At 46.2% G+C, this 23,092-nt stretch overlaps 1 protein-coding gene across 1 annotated transcript in view; it reads left to right on the forward strand.

Annotated features, from left to right (window-relative positions):
- The first annotated feature begins 1,420 nt into the window (after nucleotides 1-1,420).
- The window catches only part of LOC134601976 (olfactory receptor 5P66-like), a 37,553-nt gene continuing 15,881 nt past the window's right edge, over nucleotides 1,421-23,092 (forward strand). The window contains exons 1-2 of the mRNA XM_063446481.1: nucleotides 1,421-1,869; nucleotides 2,794-2,876. Of these exons, the coding sequence (XP_063302551.1) occupies nucleotides 1,421-1,869; nucleotides 2,794-2,876 (532 nt within the window). The remainder of the gene's footprint in view (nucleotides 1,870-2,793; nucleotides 2,877-23,092) is intronic.

The raw sequence follows: 23,092 nt of genomic DNA on the forward strand, positions 1-23,092 counted from the left end.
TAAAAATAATTTTAACAGTGAGCAGCCATAGGCTGCTCACTGTTTACTAGACATGCCCCTACTCGCGGTATAGCGAGTAGGGGCAAGATTTACTAATACTAAGTAATTTTTACTTAGTATTAGTAAATTTGGCTGAAAGACCTATTTAGGTCTTTCAGCCTTTTGGTAGATAACTCCGTAATACCGTGGGAATTAGGGAGTTATCTACTAAGCTGCTGCAAAAGAGGTCCCGAAGTGCCGAAGTCCCGATATTCCGAAGTTCCGAAATTCCGAAGTGCCGAAGTGTCGAAGTGCCTGTTACAAGACTATTATTTACCCTGTGTGCAGTTAAGTGCTATTTTACCTTCCAGCTCTATTTTCAGCCGTTCGCATGGTTCAGCACGAATCCTTTGTGTAAAGTATAGGTGGCCGCCATTTCAGGACTTTGCACGTGTTCGCGGCCATCTTACGTGCGAACAGCGGTGTTTGCCAGCAATCGTCTGGAACTAAAAACGGAGACGCAAACAGGCGAACACCGCTGAGACCTCCAGGATAACGTAACTTCGTGCTGGACGTACCGAACGACCAGCCGTTCGGTAGAAAGATTACCCTTTACATGGGGATTAGAGCGAACCCCTGGATAACTGTGGATGGCAAGGGTTTCGTGGAGTTTTAACGTATGAACGGAGACCGACCGCAAGGCCAAAACTTGTGGAACTATTTTCGGCCAGAAAGTCTGTGCGGTCGGTCAAAACTTCAAAGATCCATAACTCCCGAACCCTTTAACCGAATGGGCTGGATTTTGAATATGCGGTTCCCCTGAACCAGCACTATCTGGGGATACCAGATTTAAAGCTGTACCCCCTGGTTTTGGGGTACATCCAGAACTTAGGTAAAATACTGTATGTGTTAATTATGTTATATGTTTATCTGAGGGGAGGGGACGTGGGGGTTGTACCATGTATATGATTGGTGATTTTATGCCTCCCCCTGGGTGTATTCTTTTTGTACTCAACTGTAATAAAAACCAGGCTGGGTGTTCCAGCACTCAGTTCTTGCTTGACCTTCAAATCGCAGCCTCGACTCGTTTTGTGGGGAAAGATATCCTAGCTGTGAAATAGCTAGTGGGATTGTTCTACATTTACAGGATCCTTCTGGATATCGAGACGAAGCGGCTCCTCTCTCTCTCTCCCAAAATAGAGATCCAGACTATCCAAGCGGTCCAGCTTTCAGCTAGCCTGGGAGTAACCTTAACATTTGGTGGCAGTGGCGGGATTGTCCTGGATTTCCTAGGAGAGGTACTGAATGGATGGAGAGCGCTTACGAAAAATTGAAGCTTACGACCCTTAAGGATTTACTCGAAAGCAAAGGGGGGAACGCCAGCAACCGTCCGAGAAGGGAACTGATCGCAGAATTAACCAAACTGGATCAGAGCTTCACGATGGCAGAAACCCCAACCATGAGTAGTGACGAAAAGACCAGGATTGTTCGGGAGAGGCTCTCGCTATACGGGCCGAACCCACCTATGGAACTGGTGCAGCAGTTGATGGCAGAAGCGGACGAGGATATACGGAAGGCTAGAGCCCACGAACTCAGCCTAGTGACCGCACACCGCAATGCCGAAGCACCGCAGGTAATCGTTCCTGTCAAAAATGCCGGGAGGCCCAAGATACCCTATGCAGCGTTTAGACCCTTCCTAGAGAGCGAGACAGGAATTGATGAATATTTGGCGGACTTCAAAAGGCAATGTGCCCTGCAGCAGATTCCCAACAGAGAGTGGCCCACGATATTGTCTGGGAAACTATCCGGGCGATCCCTGGAAGCATTTTGGACTCTGGGCGCTGAGGAAGTGACACAGTATACGCTGGTCAAAGAGACACTGTTGCGGCGGTACGCTGTAACTCCTGACACGTATCGCCGACAATTTCGTGGCACGAAAAAGAAGCCTAACGATACACATATGGAATGGGCGCACCGAATGCGGAGAGCGGCAAATCACTGGATGAGCGGAAGTAAAGCTGTGACTGGTGAGGAAATTTTACAGTTATTTCTCTTAGAACATTTTTATAACGGCATGGAGCAGCAGGGGAAGGAATGGCTGCGAGACAGGCGACCTTCTACCTTAGAAGAAGCAGCCAAATTGGCCGATGAACATTATGACTCCCGTCTTCACAAACCCACGAACTACCGAACCCCAGCACGGGTCGAACCCAAAGATGTTTACCGTACGGCGCCACGTACCAAATTCTGAGCCCCGGTGCCCGCAGGGCCCGCACGGTACTCAGGACCACCGAATAACAACTCTGATCGTCCCAGACCGACCTGCTACCGATGCAAGCAACCCGGGCACCTCATGGCTAGCTGCCCCCTTAATACGCACCAGACCCCCTGGAATTATAATTACCCCTCTGGGTCATCTCGTCCTGCCCGGGCGCTCTGTGTTAACCAAGAGGCCCCTATGGAGGGATATTTGGGACCACTTCATGAAGCGGATCCTGTATATGCTGCTTCGGATAACCGCCAGCACCATCAGCAGAAGGTATGGCTCGAGGGGCGATCTACCGAGGGGTTAAGAGACACGGGGGCTACCATCACACTGGTCCAGAGCCATTTGGTGCCGGAGCACAAGCGATCAGGGCAGTCTGTGGCCGTTAGAGTGGCGGGGGGGGGATGTGTACAAGATTCCGACCGCTAAAGTACATCTTGATTGGGGAGCGGGAAAGGGGGGCGTGAACGTGGGCATAATGGATAATTTACCTGCCGAAGTACTACTGGGCAACGATTTGGGCCCCATGACTTCTGCCTATGCTCCAGTATACAACAACGAGGTGAACCCAGTGACTACCCGAGCCCAAGCCCGGACAGAGCGATAACTCTCACCAGTGCAGGAGACACAGGTAAGACCTACCCCAACCTTGACTGACCTGTTAGGTCCCATACCCTGGGACACCCCAGATGCTTTCGAGGCAGAGTCTAAGACTGACCTGACATTACAAAAGTACCGGGAACGAGCAGAGACCGAAGAGGGCGGGTCAGATAACGAAACCTTTTTAGGGGAAAAGGGAAAGCTATATCGCTTGATGGAGAAAAGGGGGCAGCATAGGCGACAGCTGGTAGTGCCCCACAAATACCGTCGAGAAATACTCAAGATAGGACACGACATCCCCTTGGCAGGTCACCTAGCTGTAACCTGCACACTACACCGCATTACTCACACGTTCTTTTGGCCAGGGGTACACGCTGATGTTAGGACTTACTGTAAAACCTGCGATGTGTGTCAACGAGTAGGGAGGCGACGCGATCACCCTACAGCTCATCTAGTAAATATGCCCATTGTAGAGGAACCCTTCAGCAAGGTTGCTATTGACCTAGTGGGACCGCTGGCTACCCCTAGTCCCTCCGGTAAGCGCTACATTCTTACCGTAGTGGACTACGCTACCAGGTACATCTGCATACAAGCAGATAAGGTAGCGAATGCGCTGGTGCAGGTGTTCTCCCGGGTAGGATTTCCGAAAGAAATCCTGTCCAACCGAGGCACCCAATTTACTGCCGAATTGACTCAACAACTCTGGCAGGTGTGCAAAATTAAATCCCTCCTGAGCTCTCCATACCACCCCCAGACGAACAGACTTTGTGAGAGGTTCAATGGGACCCTCAAACAAATGCTCAAGACGTTTACTCAGGAATACCGAGACTGGGAATGTTTCCTGCCGCACCTCCTATTTGCTTATCTGGAGGTGCCCCAGGAAACAACAGGGTTCTCTCCCTTCGAGTTGCTCTACGGAAGAAAGGTACGGGGACCCTTAAAACTGATCGGGGAGCACTGGGAGGGAGAGATGGAGACTGATGGTGTCCCCATTGTGCCATACGTACTGGAACTCAGGGACCGAATGGAGCAATTAGCCAAATCAGTGCAGGCTAACCTCCAATCGGCCCAGAGAAGACAGAAGGTATGGTACGATCGGGGGGCCCGAAAGAGAATCTTTACCATAGGGCAAAAGGTGTTAGTGCTTAAGCCAGTTAAGACAGACAAATTGCAGGTGTCCTGGCAGGGCCCTTACCAGATCGTGGAGAAAAGGGGAGACACCATTTATGTAATAGCTAGCTGCCATGACAGCAATCTTAGAAAGACATTCCATGTGAACATGCTCAAGGAATATCTTGAGCAGCCAGAGAACGTGATGGCCGTATGCAGTCCCCCTTAGGAAGACCCTGACAGTCTACCCATTCCAGATCTGTTAGAAAAGAGTCCCCACGCAGATATAGTAGCTCAGGTCAAGATAGGGGACCGACTTAGCCCCACTGAAAGGGAGCAGCTTAACCAACTCCTGCAGTCCAAAAACCTCACTTTCTCCCAAAAGCCAGGGTACACTACCTTAACCACCCACCAGGTAGATACCCCGGGACAAGCTCCTTTACGCCACGCTACCTTACCGAATCCCCGAGGCAGTTAGGACAGGAATGAAGAAGGAGATCGATGAGATGCTCCAACTCAGGGTAATTGAGCCCTCCGATAGTCCCTGGGCTTCCCCAGTGGTCCTGGTGCCCAAGAAAGATGGTACAACCCAGTTTTGCGTAGACTATAGGAGGCTCAATGAAAAGACAGTGACGGCCGCTTACCCTATGCCCAGGGTAGACGAGCTACTCGATCGTATAGCCAGGGGAAATTACCTGACCACCATCGACCTCTGCAAGGGTTACTGGCAGATTCCCCTGGCACAGGAGGCTATCCCCAAGTCGGCATTCGTCACCCCGTTCGGCTTATATCATTTTAAGGTAATGCCGTTTGGGATGAAGAATGCCCCAGCTACATTCCAGCGCTTGGTCGATAGGCTCCTGGATGGCTTCCAGAGTTTTGCTTGCGCATACCTGGACGACATAGCGATCCACAGTGAGTCCTGGGAGAACCACTTAGCTCACGTAGGAATGGTTCTGGATCAGACACAAAATACTGTATGTGTTAATGGGCTGCTGGCCTGACTCTGAAGCCAGAAAAATGCCACTTTGGGATGGCCGAGGTACAGTACTTGGGTCACCGGGTGAGGTGTGGGAAACAGCGACCAGAGCCGGCCAAGATAGAAGCTGTTGCCAATTGGCCCACCCCCACCACTAAGACTCAAGTCCTAGCATTCCTGGGCACAGCAGGGTACTATAGATGGTTTGTACTAGACTACTGCACACTTGCCAAACCCCTGACTGACTTGACCAAGAAAAACTTGGTCAATCTTGTTAACGCTCCTGTCTTGGCAGCCCCAGCCATTAACAAACGTTTTATCGTCCATACAGACGCTTCCATGTTCAGGCTGGGAGCTGTCCTCAGCCAAGTAGGCGAAGACGGAGGGGAGCACCCAGTTGCCTTCATCAGCCGTAAGCTCCTGCCCCGCAAAGTCAGCTATGCAGCGGTAGAAAAAGAGTGTTTGGCTTTGGTGTGGGCACTAAAGAAATTGACTCCCTATTTGTATGGACAAGAGTTCACTCTGGTTACCGACCATAACCCGTTGGTGTGGATAAACCGGGTCTCTGGGGATAACGGCAGACTTTTACGTTGGAGTGTATCGTTGCAACCCTTCAATTTCACCATTACCTACAGACCTGGGAAACAGAATGGCAACGCCGACAGGTTGTCCAGACAAACAGACCTCAGCCCAGCATAACCAGCGGTCTGGACAGCCTTTGTCTGCCCCAAAAAGGGGTCAGACAGTGTCTGCCAGAGTGTTCCACAAAAACGGAGCACTGTTACAAGACTATTATTTACCCTGTGTGCAGTTAAGTGCTATTTTATCTTCCAGCTCTATTTTCAGCCGTTCGCATGGTTCAGCACGAATCCTTTGTGTAAAGTATAGGTGGCCGCCATTTCAGGACTTTGCACGTGTTCGCGGCCATCTTACGTGCGAACAGCGGTGTTTGCCGGCAATCGTCTGGAACTAAAAACGGAGACGCAAACAGGCGAACACCGCTGAGACCTCCAGGATAACGTAACTTCGTGCTGGACCTACCGAACGACCAGCCGTTCGGTAGAAAGATTACCCTTTACATGGGGATTAGAGCGGATGGCAAGGGTTTCGTGGAGTTTTAACGTACGAACAGAGACCGACCACAAGGCCAAAACTTGTGGAACTGTTTTCGGCCAGAAAGTCTGTCGGTTGGTCAAAACTTCAAAGATCCATAACTCCCGAACCCTTTAACCGAATGGGCTGGATTTTGAATATGTGGTTCCCCTGAACCAGGACTATCTGGGGATGCCGGATTTAAAGCTGTACCCCCTGGTTTTGGGGTACATCCAGAACTTAGGTAAAATAATGTATGTGTTAATTATGTTAAATGTTTATCTGAGGGGAGGGGACTTAGGGGTTGTACCATGTATATGATTGGTGATTTTATGCCTCCCCTGGGTGTATTCTTTTTGTACTCAACTGTAATAAAAACCAGGCTGGGTGTTCCAGCAATCAGTTCTTGCTTGACCTTCAAATTGCAGCCTTGACTCGTTTTGTGGGGAAAGATATCCTAGCTGTAAAATAGCTAGTGGGATTGTTCTACATTTACTGGATCCTTCTGGATATCGAGACGAAGCGGCTCCTCTCTCTCTCCCTAAATAGAGATCCAGACTATCCAAGCAGTCCAGCTTTCAGCTAGCCTGGGAGTAACCGTAACAGTGCCAAAGTGCCGAAGTTGCCGAATTTCCGAAGTGTCGGAGTGCCGAAGTGCCGAAGTTCCGAAGTGCTGAAGTGCCGAAGTTGCCGAAGTTCCGAAGTGTCGAAGGGCCGAAGTGCCGAAGTTCCGAAGTGCTGAAGTGCCGAAGTTCCGAAGTTGACAAATTTCCGAAGTGTTAAAGTGCCGAATTGCCGAAGTCCCGAATTGCGAAAGTCCAGAATTTCGGAATGCCGAACCTAACCGAAAGTTTTCCCCATGCACATGCCTACAAACAGGGCTTTCTTTGATTTTCTTCTATGCTTCCTTACTTTAGACATTCCATATCATCTGATATCTCCTAGTGCTTCTCCCATATCTCCATATATGCATTTAATGTTATTTTTCTGTCTGCTGTTTGCCCCATAGTAATTTAGTGCTCTTACTATTACATAATGCATATATCTGCTTTTATCTATCTGATATATGGCAAATTTTCTCCATACTGTCATTCTCTGACGTTCTGCCTGTGCATACCATTCAGAATGATAGGCGGATGTGTATTAAGGACATGTGGCTTGGTGAATGGTGTCGGGAGCAAGGATTCGGCTTTGTTTCTTATGGTAGCTATATTTGGAATGGAAATGAACAGTACAAAAACAATGGTTTGCATCTTTCTTAAAAGGGAATGAATGGTTTTTGTGAGAAATTAAAACGTTTTCCTAGGAAGTATTTTGTAACGGACCGCCTGGCACCCCGACTGGGTACCTTCATTACTGGATGCTCCTAGCACTTCCAGAGGGCTCCAAGCGCTCCTCCAGACACCACAGCCACCGCAGACTCCACGAACCAACGTAGCTTTGTTGGGGTCTCGCCGTCTATTGCCCACCCTGGACCTACGACAAGGCTCCAGGTTCCAGTGGGGGAACCTCTCCTCCAAGAGAGTGAAACAGGAACAAGCTCTTAAAAGAGCTTAGAAGTGATTCAAGGGAGCATGCAGAGCATAGCAATCCCTTATAGTGATATAGCCAGTTACCCCAATAAGAGACAAGACTATAGATTGAGGGTGAAGAAGAACTGACTGCACAGAGCATTTATTACTGCTTATATACAAGTTACCCCACGTGGACCTTGTGGGGTACTGAAACTGTGAACGTTGCAACCAATCATGTACAGGCACATAGATAATCACACCCACTTATTACAGTAAGAATCCTCCCCTCTGCTTGGGAGATAATTGAGTTAATTACTGTATCATCTCAATTATCTCCAAGCTAAAAAACATACTTTTTTTACAATTGTTATAACTTTGTGATTATACATCCAATCTTAATAAAACTTACATTTTCATAACCAACATAACTATGTGAACACCATATCCAGGAGAAAATTGGTCCAGTGGTTCGGGAGATAGTTGGAAGTCATATTTTGACCATGTTAAAATCAGTTCAAACAGACGAACGACAACCATTCAAATAGTCCAATGAACTGTCGAACGGTGTTCGGATTGTCGAACAGCGTTCAAATTGTCGAATGCATTGAAGTCTGGAGGAGGTAAAACTTCAGCTGAATTAAACTGGCCACCAACACACATTCGTTTGTGGAATGGCGGCCACTTCGACTACTTCGGCACTTTGACTGTATCTGAAGTGCCAATTTAAAGCTGCAGAACTGCTCCAATACAATTTAAAGGGGCAGAAAAGTACAATAAAATACAATATGCCCAACAACATTGGTAAAGGGTCAAATCTTCCAGGGGCCATAGTCACAAGGCAAGAGGCTGGCAAGCAGGCTTCTCCATAAGCCAGGAGCAGTTTGGCACATAGAAAACCAGTGGCAAATAGCAGTTTCTTACATATTTAAACTAGCAAGGGGGCCAAATGGTGACAAAACATCAATCCAGTTGCCCAAAGAAAGGACAGAAGGTGCCTGGAGCATCTTTATTAAAGATTTATATTTCACACAATAATTTCAGGTATATTGTTTTTAGGAAAAATGTAAATAAACCAATTATATTCAGTCTTCTGTAGTAGATCATTTTGTGTTCTGGAGAGATAATAATCTGGTTAAAATGTTTAAAGTTTTAAAGACGAAGACGTGTGAGGAGTTAAAAAATTAAATAAGAGAAGTTTAGAAAAAATGTATAAGTCCTAGAATTGATCTGGCTAACAAAGAAACATAACAGTGTGTGAAGTATGTTACATAGTTGCATATCTATAAAGAGACTTGCGCCTATCAAGCTCATTTTCCTCACATTTTTTTTTGCTGTTGATCCAAAAGAAGGCAAAAAACCCCCGTTTGAAGCACTTCCAATTTTGCAACAAACTAAGAAAAAAATCCTTCTTGACCCCAGAATGGCAGTCAGATGTATCATTGGATCAAAGAGCTATTACCCTACATTGAAAAATGACATCCTTGAATATTCTGTTTTTGCAAGTATGCATCTAGTTGCTGTTTGAACATCTGTATGGACTCTGATAAAACCACTTCTTCAGGCAGAGAATTCCACATCCTTATTGTTCTTACAGTAAAAAAAAACTTTTCTTTGCCTTAGACAAAATCTTCTTTCTTCCAGTCTAAAAACATGACCTCGTGTCCTATGTAAAGTCAAGTCTGTGCATACCATTTAGAATGACAGGCGGATGTGTATTAATGACATGGGGCTTGGTGAATTGTGTCGGGAGCAAGGATTCGGCTTTGTTTCTTATGGTAGCTATATTTGGAATGAAAATGAACAGTACAAAAACAATGGTTTGCATCTTTCTCAAAAGGGAATTCATGTTTTTAGTGAGAAATGAAAAAGTTTTCCTAGGAAGTATTTAAACTAGCAGGGGGGCCAAATGGTGACAAAGCATCAATCCAGTTGCCCAAAGCAAGGACAGAAAGTGCCTGGAGCATCTTTATTAATTTTGTAACTCGCCACTGCACTTTTTCTAGTGCCATAATAACCTTCTTTAGAACCAGATGCCCAAAATTGCACAGCATATTCAATGTATGGTCTTACCAGTGATTTATAAAGAGACAAAATTATATTCTCATCCCGAGAATGAATGCCCTTTTTCATGCATGACAATACCTCACTGGCCTTAGCCACTGCTGATTGACGTTGCACATTGTTGCATAGTTTGTTGTCTATAACAATTCCCAAGTCCTTTTCGTGTGTTGTTATCCCTAATTTGCTTCTGTTAAGGGCATACGTTGCTTGTGCATTCTTGTGCAAACTTTGTGCTTGTGCAAACTTTTGCATTTTTCTTACATTAAATTTCATCTGCCATTTGAGTGCCCAGTCCATCTAAATCCTTCTGCAGCAAGGTAATATCTTGCTCAAATTGTATTACTTTACAGAGTTTTGTGTCATCTGCAAACATGACTTTCAGTTGTAGAAGTATGTCAGTATCGGGTGTGTTTGAGAATGTGTTCCCAAGAGAAGTGTGTCCTCAAGAGTGTAAATCCCTATGTAGCCAATTTTTAAGAAAAATCTTATCTATGATATTCACACCTAATTTGGAAGAGACTAATGAAACAGGATGGGTGTGCACTATTGTAATGAGTGATGACCTCATCCTAATAGTTAATTTTCCAAGTTTGACCAATAGATGACGTAATTGTCCCATCAATTTCAATAACTACCTTCTCTTAAGGAGTTACATGATTATGATGATGAAAATGACATCACAGAGCAGTCAAATTAATGGCTACTCCATCATGTAGATAACGACATGTCATAGGTTAGGTTTTACTCCAGCACTTACTAGACATTGAATTGGTAAGTTGATGTAAATTTCACATGGCTGACTCATATGTCCTCTGATTGATCTTAGTATGAATAGGGCCTTGTAGGAATGTCTATTAAGTATAGATTCCAAGGTTATAATCAATTGCTCATAAGTACATTTTCTGGGACAATCACACATTATCTTATCTGTTGTTTGGATCTTGGTAACACTGACTATATACTGTTTTAGAATATAGATGTAAATGTATTAATAATAATATGTTGAATATATAAACATATATACCTTCAATTTATATATATATAGTCTTACAATTTAATAATAAAAAATATTCAAGATAGTATCTATGAATATAAAAAAATATTATCTTATGTATCTAATTAAGCTTATATCTATATATTTTAATTCTAGGCTTTTCTCAAACCCCTTCTTTCTAGCACATTAGTTTCTAGTATGCAGAGTCAGGATGCAAGAAATTGTGAATGTTTTTCTTTAGTCACATTTCAAGCATTTTATGATCTGAATAAACAGTGTTTAATTTAAGGGGAAAAAATGTGTCTGTGCTAGCAATCAAGATGGAGTCACAATTGCTAAACTGTAAAATTGCAATATAGCATTGACTTTAACCACAAAATGTGTGACAGTATATAAAGGATAGCATCAAATCTATTTGGTAATTGCACAGAAACCTGTGATTTATAGGCCTCCTGGTGAAATAGAAGCATTAGATAATCTGCTAGTTAAGGAGATAGCTAACATGAAATTCAAGGGGGAAGTTCTCTTCATGGGTGACTTAAATCTTCCTGATGTGAACTGGAAAACAAAAATAGCTGGTTGTGCCAGGAGCACACATATTCTAAGCTGCCTACGGGATTATCTCTAAAACAAGTCATTGAGGAGCCAACTCGTCAAGAGGCCATACTAGATTTAGTATTAACAAATGGAGATTTAGTATCAGATATTACTGTAGGTGAAGTTTAGGATCCAGCGATCACCAGTCAGTGTCGTTTAATATAAGAACAGTGACTGAGTCACACCACACAAAAACAAAAGTTTTAGATTTTAGAAAACCAGACTTTTCTAAAATTAGAATATGCATAAAGGAGTTGTTATCAGAATGTAGTGGTTTAAATGGAGTCCAATAAGGCGGCGGGGCCTAACCGCAGAGCCGAACGGACGTATCTCCTTAGGGCCTCCGCACCAAATGACTAAGCCTAAAAACAGCCTGTTCCGGGGGGTGTGGCCAACCACCGAGCAGCCTGGACGCATAGGAAAGCACTCCAGCACCAGGGCTCTCTAATACAAAGCCATCCACTATCAGAACGCTAGAAAAAGAAGCAATCAATCAAAGGCAAGAAAGCTACTCATAAAAACGAAAAAATACGTTTTTTCAATCAAAAATCGGCGATAGGCTCCGAAACGGAACGGGCCCAAATCCAAGATGGCGCGACGAGCAGGAAGCGGAAGCGCCCCAAGTAAACAAAAATCCCCAAGAAGCCCCAAGGGGACTCACTAAGGAACACTTAACAGAAGCATTGGAAGCCCTGTCAACCAAATTGGTGAATACCTGGTAGACATCCATTGAACAGCTGAGAAAAGAAGTGCTGGACAGCACACATTGAAAACAAGATGAGTGAATATGACACAGCACACAATGATGTAGCTGACCATGTTACTGCCTTAGAACAAAAAGTAACACTAATGGAGACACGCATAGCGGATGCAGAGGACAGATCACGGAGGAACAACCTCCGACTAAGAGGTATCCCTGAAACAGTCCTCCCTGCGAATTACAGGCCTACGTCAGAGGCCTGATGAAAGCATACATTCCTGAAATACCAACAGATATGCTACTATCAGAGTCCATAGAGTTCCAAAGCCCAAAAACTTACTTGACACAATTCCAAGAGACGTCCTGATGAGAGCGCACTATTTTCATATCAAGGAGGCGGTGCTCCGCGCCAGCAGGAACCGAGAGGAACCCCACGAAGACTACCCATCAGTAAAACTCATGGCAGACCTATCGGTGGCTACCCTAAAGCGGAGGAAGGAATTTCAAGAGATCACAGAGGTGCTGAGAAACAAAGAGATCCGGTACCGCTGGGGATACCCTAACAAGCTACTGATCACAAAAAATGGCGGACTAAAAATTGTACACACACCAGAAGATGGACTTAAACAACTCAGAGAATGGGGCCTCTTAAAAGGATCCCCGAAAAGAGCGGGCCTGGCAGAGTGCCTAACACCTGACTGGCGCCAAGTATCCAAAAAATCCACCTAACCTCCAACACCAATCACTCCCCGGACACGTGAGACAATGATCTGAATTTCTATAAATACTACTGTTGCAAATGTTTATTTAACAATATGGTTTTATGTGTACCTATATAATGGTTAATGATGATGTTAATTGTGCCTATGGAAAGGCAAATAGGGGGGAGGTAGCACGGGCGGGGGACAGAATATACACACAGGCCTAAGGGACAGGATCTGACCAAATCACAAATGACAAGCAGAAAGTGTAACGGAGCTCCGTGTACTCCGACCGAGTACCCTCCGTTGATGGATGCTCCTAGCGCTCTCAGAGGACTCCAAGCACTGCAGACGACACCACAACCACCGCAGGCTCCACAACCGCCGTAGCTTAACTGGAGCCGCGCCGTCTTCCTTCCACCCTGGATCGGCTTCTGTCCTCCAGGACCGTGTGGGGAAGACCTCTCCTCCAGGAGAGCGTATCCGGAACAAGCTCTTACAAGAGCTAAGTGATTAAGAGCTCAGGGGAATATGCAGCGCATAGCAGTCCCCAGTGAGATATAGCAGTTCCCTCCAATAACGAGACACGGCTACGTATTGAGGGTCAGAAGAGGTCTGAGGACTGGAACACCCAGCCTGCTTTTTATTAGAATCAGGTACATACAGGACACTCCCAGGGGGAGGATGAAATTGACCACTCACATGCATGGTAACACCCCCACGTCTCCTCCCCTCAGATAAGCACATAACCCAATTAAAACATACATTATTTTACCCAAGTTCTGGATGTACCCCAAAAACAGGGGGTACAGCTTTAAATCTGGTATCCCCAAATAGCCCTTGTTCAGGGGAACAGTCTGTCCAAAAATCAGCCCATTCGGATGGATGGTTCGGGAGATACAGGGCTCCAAAGTTTTGACCGACCGCACAGACCAACTAGCCGAAAATAGTTCCATGAGTTTTGGTCTTGCGGTCGGTCTCCGTTCGCACGGTAAAATAGACGAAATTCTTGCCATCCATTCGCATCTTTGTGGTCGCTAGAATCCCCATACTAAGTTAAGTATAACTACCGAACGGCCGGTCGTTCGGTAGTTTCCGTGCGAAGTTCTGGATGTCTGGAGGTCTTAGCGGTATTCGCCTGTTTGTGCTTCCGTTTTCAGTTCCATGCGTTCACAGGCAAACACCGCTGTTCGCACGCAAGATGGCCGCGAACACGTGGAAAAGTCCCGAAATGGCGGCCACCTATTCAGAGCACAAAGAATTCGCATGAAATCATACGAACGGCTGTATTCTCCAGTAATGGCATTCTCATGTAATATATTCGCCTAAATCCCCTGGCTGTTAGGTTATATTAGCAGTCCAAACCTACAGCATAGATAAAGGGAAAAAGACAGTCTAATACAAGTCCATATGCCTGAATACAGGGTTTGCAGTGCACTATAGTCCAGGACCATAGTCGCAGGGGAGGAGGCAGGCAAGCAGGCCTCTCCAGGACAAAGTGGCGAAGGGCACTTCGTCACACATCTCCCCTTTGGGGGGAAGACTAACCAGGCACCTGACCTTCTGTCGGTCAGTGCCTCCGTTAGTCGATCCACCAACCCACAATAAACAGATGTCCGAGTGGCCCCCCCACAACATCAAAGTACAGGAACAGCCTACCCACAACACACAGTCACTGCACCTGGGTATTTGGCTGTGGTAATGAGGCCACATGCCGAGGGAACTTGAAGGGCAGAGGCCAACTGCACTCTGCCCAGATGCCAGCTCTTCTGCTGGGGTAGCCTGCAGGACATCAGGCTCTGGACCAGGGACAAAGGTAGGGCAGAGGCCGACTGCACTCTGCCCAGCTGCCAGCTCTTCTGCTGGGGTAGCCTGCAGGACATCAGGCTCTGGACCAGGGAAAAAGGTAGGGCAGAGGCCGACTGCACTCTGCCCAGATGCCAGCTCTTCCACTGGGGTAGCCTGCAGGACATCAGGCTCTGGATCAGGGACAACGGTAGGGCAGAGGCCGACTGCGCTCTGTCCAGCTGCCACCTCTTCCGCTGGGGTACTGAGACCATAGTCCGGCTCAGTAGTCAAGGGAACATGGACGTCAGGAGGGGTTAGCATCGCCTCCGTTAACCCTGGTGCCACGCTAGGAGTTAGCTGGGGAGGGGAATTTGTACTTACCCCCTCCTCTGGGTGTCCCGGTGAGGGTAGTTGGGGATCTGGAAAGGCTGTCCAGCATCCCTGTAGGTCAGGCACAGAGACCACGGTCCCATCTGCGCCGTCTGGAGGATTGGTGTCTCCCCTTGTTGGGGAAAGCTGCCGCTGGAAAGAGGGGTTGCTGTGCTCCTTTCCTGGAAACACAGGCTGCCGCTGGAGAGGGAGACCGCCTGTCTCCACTCCCTTACCATGGTCCTGTTGCTGTAGAGAGGGACCAACTGTCTCTGCTCTCTGTAGGACACACTGCTGCTGGGGGGGAAGGGCGGCACCTTCGGCCCCCTGGGGTACACACTGCCGCTGGGGAGGGAGACCGCCTGTCTCCGCTCCCTTACCATGGTCCTGTTGCTGTAGAGAGGGACCAACTGTCTCTGCTCTCTGTAGGACATACTGCTGCTGGGGGGGAAGGACGGCACCTCCGGCCCCCTGGGGTACACACTGCCGCTGGAGAGGGAGACCGCCTGTCTCCACTCCCTTACCATGGTCCTGTTGCTGTAGAGAGGGACCAACTGTCTCTGCTCTCTGTAGGACACACGGCTGCTGGGGGGAAAGGACGACCCCTTCGGCCCCCTGTAACTCACGCTGTTGTTGGGGCGTAGGGACGGAATACTTTGCCCTCACTGCCCGATATTCTGCTTCCATCTGCAGATACTCCGCCAGTTCTCTCCTTATTCTTGGTACCATTTCCTCGGTTAGAAGGGACCCGTAGACATCCAACCGCCGCTTCAGCATAGCGTCAAACTGTACGTGACTATACCAATAGTCCAGTTTTGCTGGGTGTTCCCAGGATGCTGTTCCTCGCCCTAGGGAAGCCATCCTGTTGTAGCCAGGGGCGCTGCCCAATGGCTAGCGTTGCCCTCAATTGTAACTCCAAACGTTACCAGTGTCTCTGAGCTGCTTCTCCTCGCACTAGGACGCCATCCCACCGCTGCCACCACTGTAACGGAGCTCCGTGTACTCCGACCGAGTACCCTCCGTTGATGGATGCTCCTAGCGCTCTCAGAGGACTCCAAGCACTGCAGACGACACCACAACCACCGCAGGCTCCACAACCGCCGTAGCTTAACTGGAGCCGCGCCGTCTTCCTTCCACCCTGGATCGGCTTCTGTCCTCCAGGACCGTGTGGGGAAGACCTCTCCTCCAGGAGAGCGTATCCGGAACAAGCTCTTACAAGAGCTAAGTGATTAAGAGCTCAGGGGAATATGCAGCGCATAGCAGTCCCCAGTGAGATATAGCAGTTCCCTCCAATAACGAGACACGGCTACGTATTGAGGGTCAGAAGAGGTCTGAGGACTGGAACACCCAGCCTGCTTTTTATTAGAATCAGGTACATACAGGACACTCCCAGGGGGAGGATGAAATTGACCACTCACATGCATGGTAACACCCCCACGTCTCCTCCCCTCAGATAAGCACATAACCCAATTAAAACATACATTATTTTACCCAAGTTCTGGATGTACCCCAAAAACAGGGGGTACAGCTTTAAATCTGGTATCCCCAAATAGCCCTTGTTCAGGGGAACAGTCTGTCCAAAAATCAGCCCATTCGGATGGATGGTTCGGGAGATACAGGGCTCCAAAGTTTTGACCGACCGCACAGACCAACTAGCCGAAAATAGTTCCATGAGTTTTGGCCTTGCGGTCGGTCTCCGTTCGCACGGTAAAATAGACGAAATTCTTGCCATCCATTCGCATCTTTGTGGTCGCTAGAATCCCCATACTAAGTTAAGTATAACTACCGAACGGCCGGTCGTTCGGTAGTTTCCGTGCGAAGTTCTGGATGTCTGGAGGTCTTAGCGGTATTCGCCTGTTTGTGCTTCCGTTTTCAGTTCCATGCGTTCACAGGCAAACACCGCTGTTCGCACGCAAGATGGCCGCGAACACGTGGAAAAGTCCCGAAATGGCGGCCACCTATTCAGAGCACAAAGAATTCGCATGAAATCATACGAACGGCTGTATTCTCCAGTAATGGCATTCTCATGTAATATATTCGCCTAAATCCCCTGGCTGTTAGGTTATATTAGCAGTCCAAACCTACAGCATAGATAAAGGGAAAAAGACAGTCTAATACAAGTCCATATGCCTGAATACAGGGTTTGCAGTGCACTATAGTCCAGGACCATAGTCGCAGGGGAGGAGGCAGGCAAGCAGGCCTCTCCAGGACAAAGTGGCGAAGGGCACTTCGTCACAGAAAGCTAAGACTGTTAGTGTTAATATGTTAGTCTACGCTCAAACTAAGCATATTGTATAGCTTGAATTGGGTACCCTGAAATAACAAGGCGACCACTGCAAATGCAGACCAAGTAACAAAAAAAAAAAACGATATAGTATGTCCATACCCTAGAGTCTAAAACGAGACGCAACCCAAACGCCAATAAATCAGCTACCAACTCCGGGGCACGACACCGCCCATCCAGCCAAACCGAACAGCATTGACACCTGACAGACCAATAGCTGCCCAGGAGGTAGAACAGGAGAGTCTAACATAAAACCCTACATAGACGTGGAGAATGAGGTCAATGTCAACCATCCCTTTGATCAATTAATTATGTAAACTCTGTCTCAGGCTGCCAACCCGAACCATAAACACGCCACAAGGTAAAAGTTCTGAAATTTTAAAATTCCAAGAACAGCAGAGCCCGCTGGCCACAACCGACGCTCACTCCCATGGCACGCTGCCATAGTGCCAAGACCCCGGTTTGGGTCCTTTTGTACATAAGTTGTTTCCTTACTTCTAATAACCCCTCTTCCCACCCCCCTTCTTCCCCTGAGTTCGGACCAACCCGCTACCCACCCTACCATCAAACATACGCAAGGTCACAAAGCCACCACACCAAAAAATCAAGGATACGAAATCTATCATACGAGCTCTCCCAACAACAAACCCATAATATGAAAATATACTCTCAAAACGCCAGAGGACTAAACACCCCACACAAAAGACGCATGATACTAGCAGAAGCCAGACAAATTAAAGCAGACATCGTGTGCATACAAGAGACACACTTTGTAACCATGAGAGTGCTGAATTTCAGCTTACGAGACTACCCCCACCAATACCACACAACACATACCTCAAAATTGAGAGGTGTCTCCATCCTATTACACTCCCCCCTCACAGTGGAATTTCTCCACATGCAAAAAGATAAAAACAGGAGATATGTAATGCTTCAATGTATGATAAATAACTTAAATTTTTACCATAGTCAGCTTCTATAGCCCAAACACCAACCAAAGGAACTTTCTCCACAAAATACTATCCATAACCCCCACCACAAACACAGCGTCAATAGTACTCTGGGGAGATTTAAACCACCCGCTTGACCCTATGTTGGACACCACACTGGACCCTACAGTGCCTAGACACAAGGTGATAAAAACACATAGTAAAGACATAAACAAAGTACTAGGAGACTTCGGAGTGTATAACTCCTGGAGACTAGGCCACCCAGGGGACAGGACATTCTCTTACTACTCAGCGGTCCACAAATCCTACTCAAGGATAGACTACATATTCGTATCAGGCCCACTAATATCACAAATAACTGGAAGTGACATAGGGGACATCACATGGTCAGACCATGCCCCGACCACAATGGAACTTACATGTAACTTCCAACATAGAGGCAAAACGCCATGGCGCCTAAACGACTCCCTCCTACATAACACTGCTTTTGTCCAAAAGATGACACACACACGTAATGACTACTTCACAACAAACAACACACCAGACTTTCACCCAACCACAGTGTGGCAAGCCCATAAGGCAGTTATACGCGGCCACATGATCAGTCATGCATCCTACCTAAATAAAAAATCTAAAGAGGAACACTGCAATCTACTGCGAACACTGAGAGACACAACCATAGCGAACACAGTCCAAACCACCCCACAGAGAGAGCAAACAATCAAAGACACCACGACACGTCTAAATAATTTAGAGCTACCCAAGACCGCACACATCCTACAAAAACTCAAACAAACAACATACACACAAGGGAACAAAGCAGGGAAATATTTAGCAACAGAACAAAAACAATCCAATGCCAAAATCCCATACCTACTTACAAAAGAAGGCATGACAATACACAACCCACAGGACATTAATGACAACATGGCAACATACTATCATACACTATACAACCTCAAAGACGACACAACACTACACCAACCCACCAACCTAGAAATTGGGAATTTCCTTGCTCTCTCCAAACTACCAATACTGACAGAAATACAGCGATCACAGTTACAAACTCTGATTACAGAAAATAAAATCCTACTCACTATAAACTCTCTACCACACGTCAAGTCACCAGGACTTTACTAATGCGTACTATAAAAAAGTTTGCACCCACACTGACCCCACACTTAGAGATAGCTTTCAACCACATCATACAATGAGGCCAGATTCCACCAGAAATGTTAATGGCACATGTGGCCACACTGCCAAAGCCAGGCAAGCCTCCTAACAAATGCCAAAACTTGAGACCGATATCACTACTGAACACTGACATCAAATTGATAGCAAAAATCTTCGCGAATAGACTAACACCCATCATACCCACAATAATACATGAAGATCAGGTCGTATTCGTCAGTGGCAGACAGGGAGCAGACGTCACGCGCAAAATCCTAGACTTACTAGAGGGGGGATGCAGGAGGGGGGGATGCAGGAGGGGGGACCAGAGTCTGCTACTCTCATTGGACGCTGAAAAAGCCTTTGACAGGCTACACTGGCCCTTCCTCCGCGCAGTCCTACAAAAATTTGGGTTCCCTGACACATTTATGTGACTGGTTGAAGCACTATACTCAGTACCGACAGCAAGAGTGACCAATGGGGGCTTCGCCTTCAAAAAATTCGACATCACAAATGGCTCAAGGCAGGGTTGTCCTCTATCACCCATTCTATACATCCTGTCACTAGAACCACTTACACAACTTATAAGGGACAACCCAAACATCCAAAGGAAAAACAGGGAATACAAAATTACTTTATTTGCAGATGACATACTTCTCACTCTGGAACAACCCCACATCTCTCTGCCAAACTTCCATAACACCCTGACACACTATAGCAAATGCTCCCACTACAAGCTCAATGTCGCCAAAACACAAGCTCTAGGAATAAACATCCCCACAGCAACACTAGACACCTTGAGAAAATCCTTCACATACAACTGGAGACAGGACCACCTCAAATTCCTGGGGATTAACATAACCCCCTCAATTTCAAACTTATACAAGACAAACTACCAAAAAACCCTAAAGGAAATCCAAAACACACAAAATTTAATAATCACATAGTCATGCACATATGCGGAAAATCTATGAACTGGTATACGAGTCATTACAAAACAATGTATGTCGTAATGTTACAAACACAGCTGAAGCGGAAAATGTGTACAATGACATGTAAAAATTAGATGTTGACACCCTTCCCTACTTTTCTTCTGTACTCCTTTATTGAAGATTTATGAAAATAAAAATTGTCAAATTAAAAAAAAACAGCCTGTTCCAGAGAAAAGACACACACTGCCCCTTTACAAGGCACACGAAACCTGGACTCACCTGGGGACACAACTCATGAGGCCCACCCAGACGGAATCTCCATACTGGCTCATGCGGCCTACACAAGCGGCTGGCACGGGGAGGGGGGCCTCCCCCGCCGCCATCCCAATCGGCAGAAACTATGCAGAGCCCACGTTCCCACTCCTATGGACCGAGGGGGGTAATCCCGGTCCTGGCTAGCAAGAGGCTGTATGACCCGATGACCCAAAGAAGCATGCTCCACCAATCACAAGATGGAGGTGGAGGAACACGCGCCAAAAATGGCGCCCTACAAGCCACTACACAAGAGGATAGACGCACTACTCCAGCGCTTCTGGGAGTTGCTGGAGCAGCGAGCGCCTCAACCACCGCCTGCCTCTGGAAAGAAGGTAAGGGGGGTGAGAGAGCGGGGCAGAACAAGCCCTCCCCGGGCGCAGCAGCGAAACTTGCACACAAAGGTAAGGACTCATCTCGGCCAAGAGTTGTGAGGCTCACCCCTCCGAGGCACAGGCCACACCGCCAGAGGGCCACACACCGCAGGCAGTGGAAAAACACCAGGCTCCTTCGCAGCGTCCGCCAAGGAATAGACACAGCCTCGCAGAGCACCTGATAGTGGCACCTGATAGTGCCCTGCTAAGCTGATAGTGGGGAGACAAGTAATTAATCCAGATGCCACCTTGACACGCTGGCCTCTGTACACTTCGCCTGCAGCTCCCGAGCACTAGAGTACACACTCCGTGGCAGTGCACCTGCAGGTAGCCGACCAGGTCATACCTTTAGTCAGTTTGAAGCTTACTAGAGGACTTACCATGCAAAATGCCTGACTGTGCTATACTTTTGTTATGCATCTCAACACTTCTCCCTTGAATTTTAAGCATGTACTTTCACAATATTCATGCATAGCGTGCCTCCTTTGTTTATGAGTGCAGTAATTACTCTCAGTCTCAACATGATAGCCTAACTTGCCTCAGTCTAACATTACTATACAGAAATATGAGATACAGCTGAACATTTGTGAATGTTGAAATATAGGCTAGCCTAAAGCATTACAGTTTTCAATCTTGAGGCACTTAGTTTATTTGCATGTACCTGCAAACACAGTAAGTCCATCCTTACACTAAGTCTGTATACATAAATGAATGTTAACTGACCAAATGAATATAATTCAGTCCCTCAATTAATCTGTGTGTAGCCTCGCTAGGTACTCTGACTGTAAATATGACTATGACAATTTGCAAACATTCATGCCTGGATGCACTCTGAACGAATACCTACCTTATGGAAAAGCATAATGTGTGATGTGCGGGTTGTTAATATGCAGGTGAGGCCCACTTCACTTAACTCATTCTTACCCTTTACGGGTTCCCTTTACCACTTGTAAGCGGAACATTGCTCAGCATGGCTATACTTCTTGTTAACTAATCAACTTGTTCCATATTCTGTTACTTATAACAAAAAATGTGCAATGTTTCTCAATGCCATACCAATGTTATGTTATATCTATATACCTGCTTGCACCAGCTGTTGTGGCAATGCCATCATGTTTGTTCTTTTGAAGCATTTTTTTCCAAAAAATGGAGTCTAATAAAAATAGGTTTATTTTAAAGTTGCACTATTGAAAGCAACAGAAAATTGCAATAAGCTTGTCAGTAAGAGCAAAAAAATGAAGATGATCTGCCGTCACATTGTGTTTAGACTAGATGGGCCAAATGGTTCTTATCTACTGTCACATTCTATGTTTCTATGTTTCCATGCCAAACTAATCTTGTTGTGTTTTTTGATTTAGTGACTAATATAATAGATCGAGGTGGTGTGGTAGACTTTTCTTACCTAGATTTCAGTGAGGCTTTTTACACTGTCACACATAGAAGGCTTATCAATAATCTGCAATATTGTTGAATGGGTTAGGCAGTGACTGAGTGACAGGCAACAGAGGGTTGTAGTCAATGGAGTATATTCGAAGCATGGTCTTGTCACCAGTGGGGTACCTCAGGGATCTGTACTTGCACTAATTCTCTTCAATATATGTATTAGTGATATTGCAAAAGGTCTTGAGGGTAAGGTCTTTCCAGAGTGTGTAGGGAACTGCACTCACTCCCATCAGTCTGAGCCAGGGTTCTTAGCTGTACCAGAACCAAACACCAGATTCCCATAAAAGTAGAAGAATAAAGGAAAGAGGTCCAGGCACTCCTTGGTTCAAAATAGGCACTTTATTGGATCACAGCAACGTTTCGACCATCTTGGTCTTTTTCAAGCTAACAAATACACCAACTAACTCAGTATATATAGGTAAATTATACAATCAAATAGAAATTAATTAATTCATGCTGATTATCAATGCAAGCTCATTAATATCAACAGCTGTTATTTTCTGGTCTTGTATATTCGTTCACATATGTGCTGTATTTTATTTGATTGTATAATTTACCTATATAAACTGAGTTAGTTGGTGTATTTGTTAGCTTGAAAAAGACCAAGATGGTCGAAACGTTGCTGTGGTTCCAATAAAGTGCCTATTTTGAACCAAGGAGTGCCTTGACCTCTTTCCTTTATTCTACTACTTTGATGGTAAGGTCTGTCGTTTTGCTGATGATACAACAATTTGCAACTGGGTTGATGTTCCAGGAGGGATAAGCCAAATGGCAAATGATTTAGGTGAACTAGAAAAATGGTCCGAGCTGTGGCAGCTGACATTTAGTGTGGATAAGTGCAATTCAAGGGAAAAGTATAGAATATTTGATACAGTCC

The sequence above is a fragment of the Pelobates fuscus genome, chromosome 3 (assembly GCF_036172605.1).
Source record: "Pelobates fuscus isolate aPelFus1 chromosome 3, aPelFus1.pri, whole genome shotgun sequence".
Lineage (NCBI taxonomy): Eukaryota > Metazoa > Chordata > Amphibia > Anura > Pelobatidae > Pelobates > Pelobates fuscus.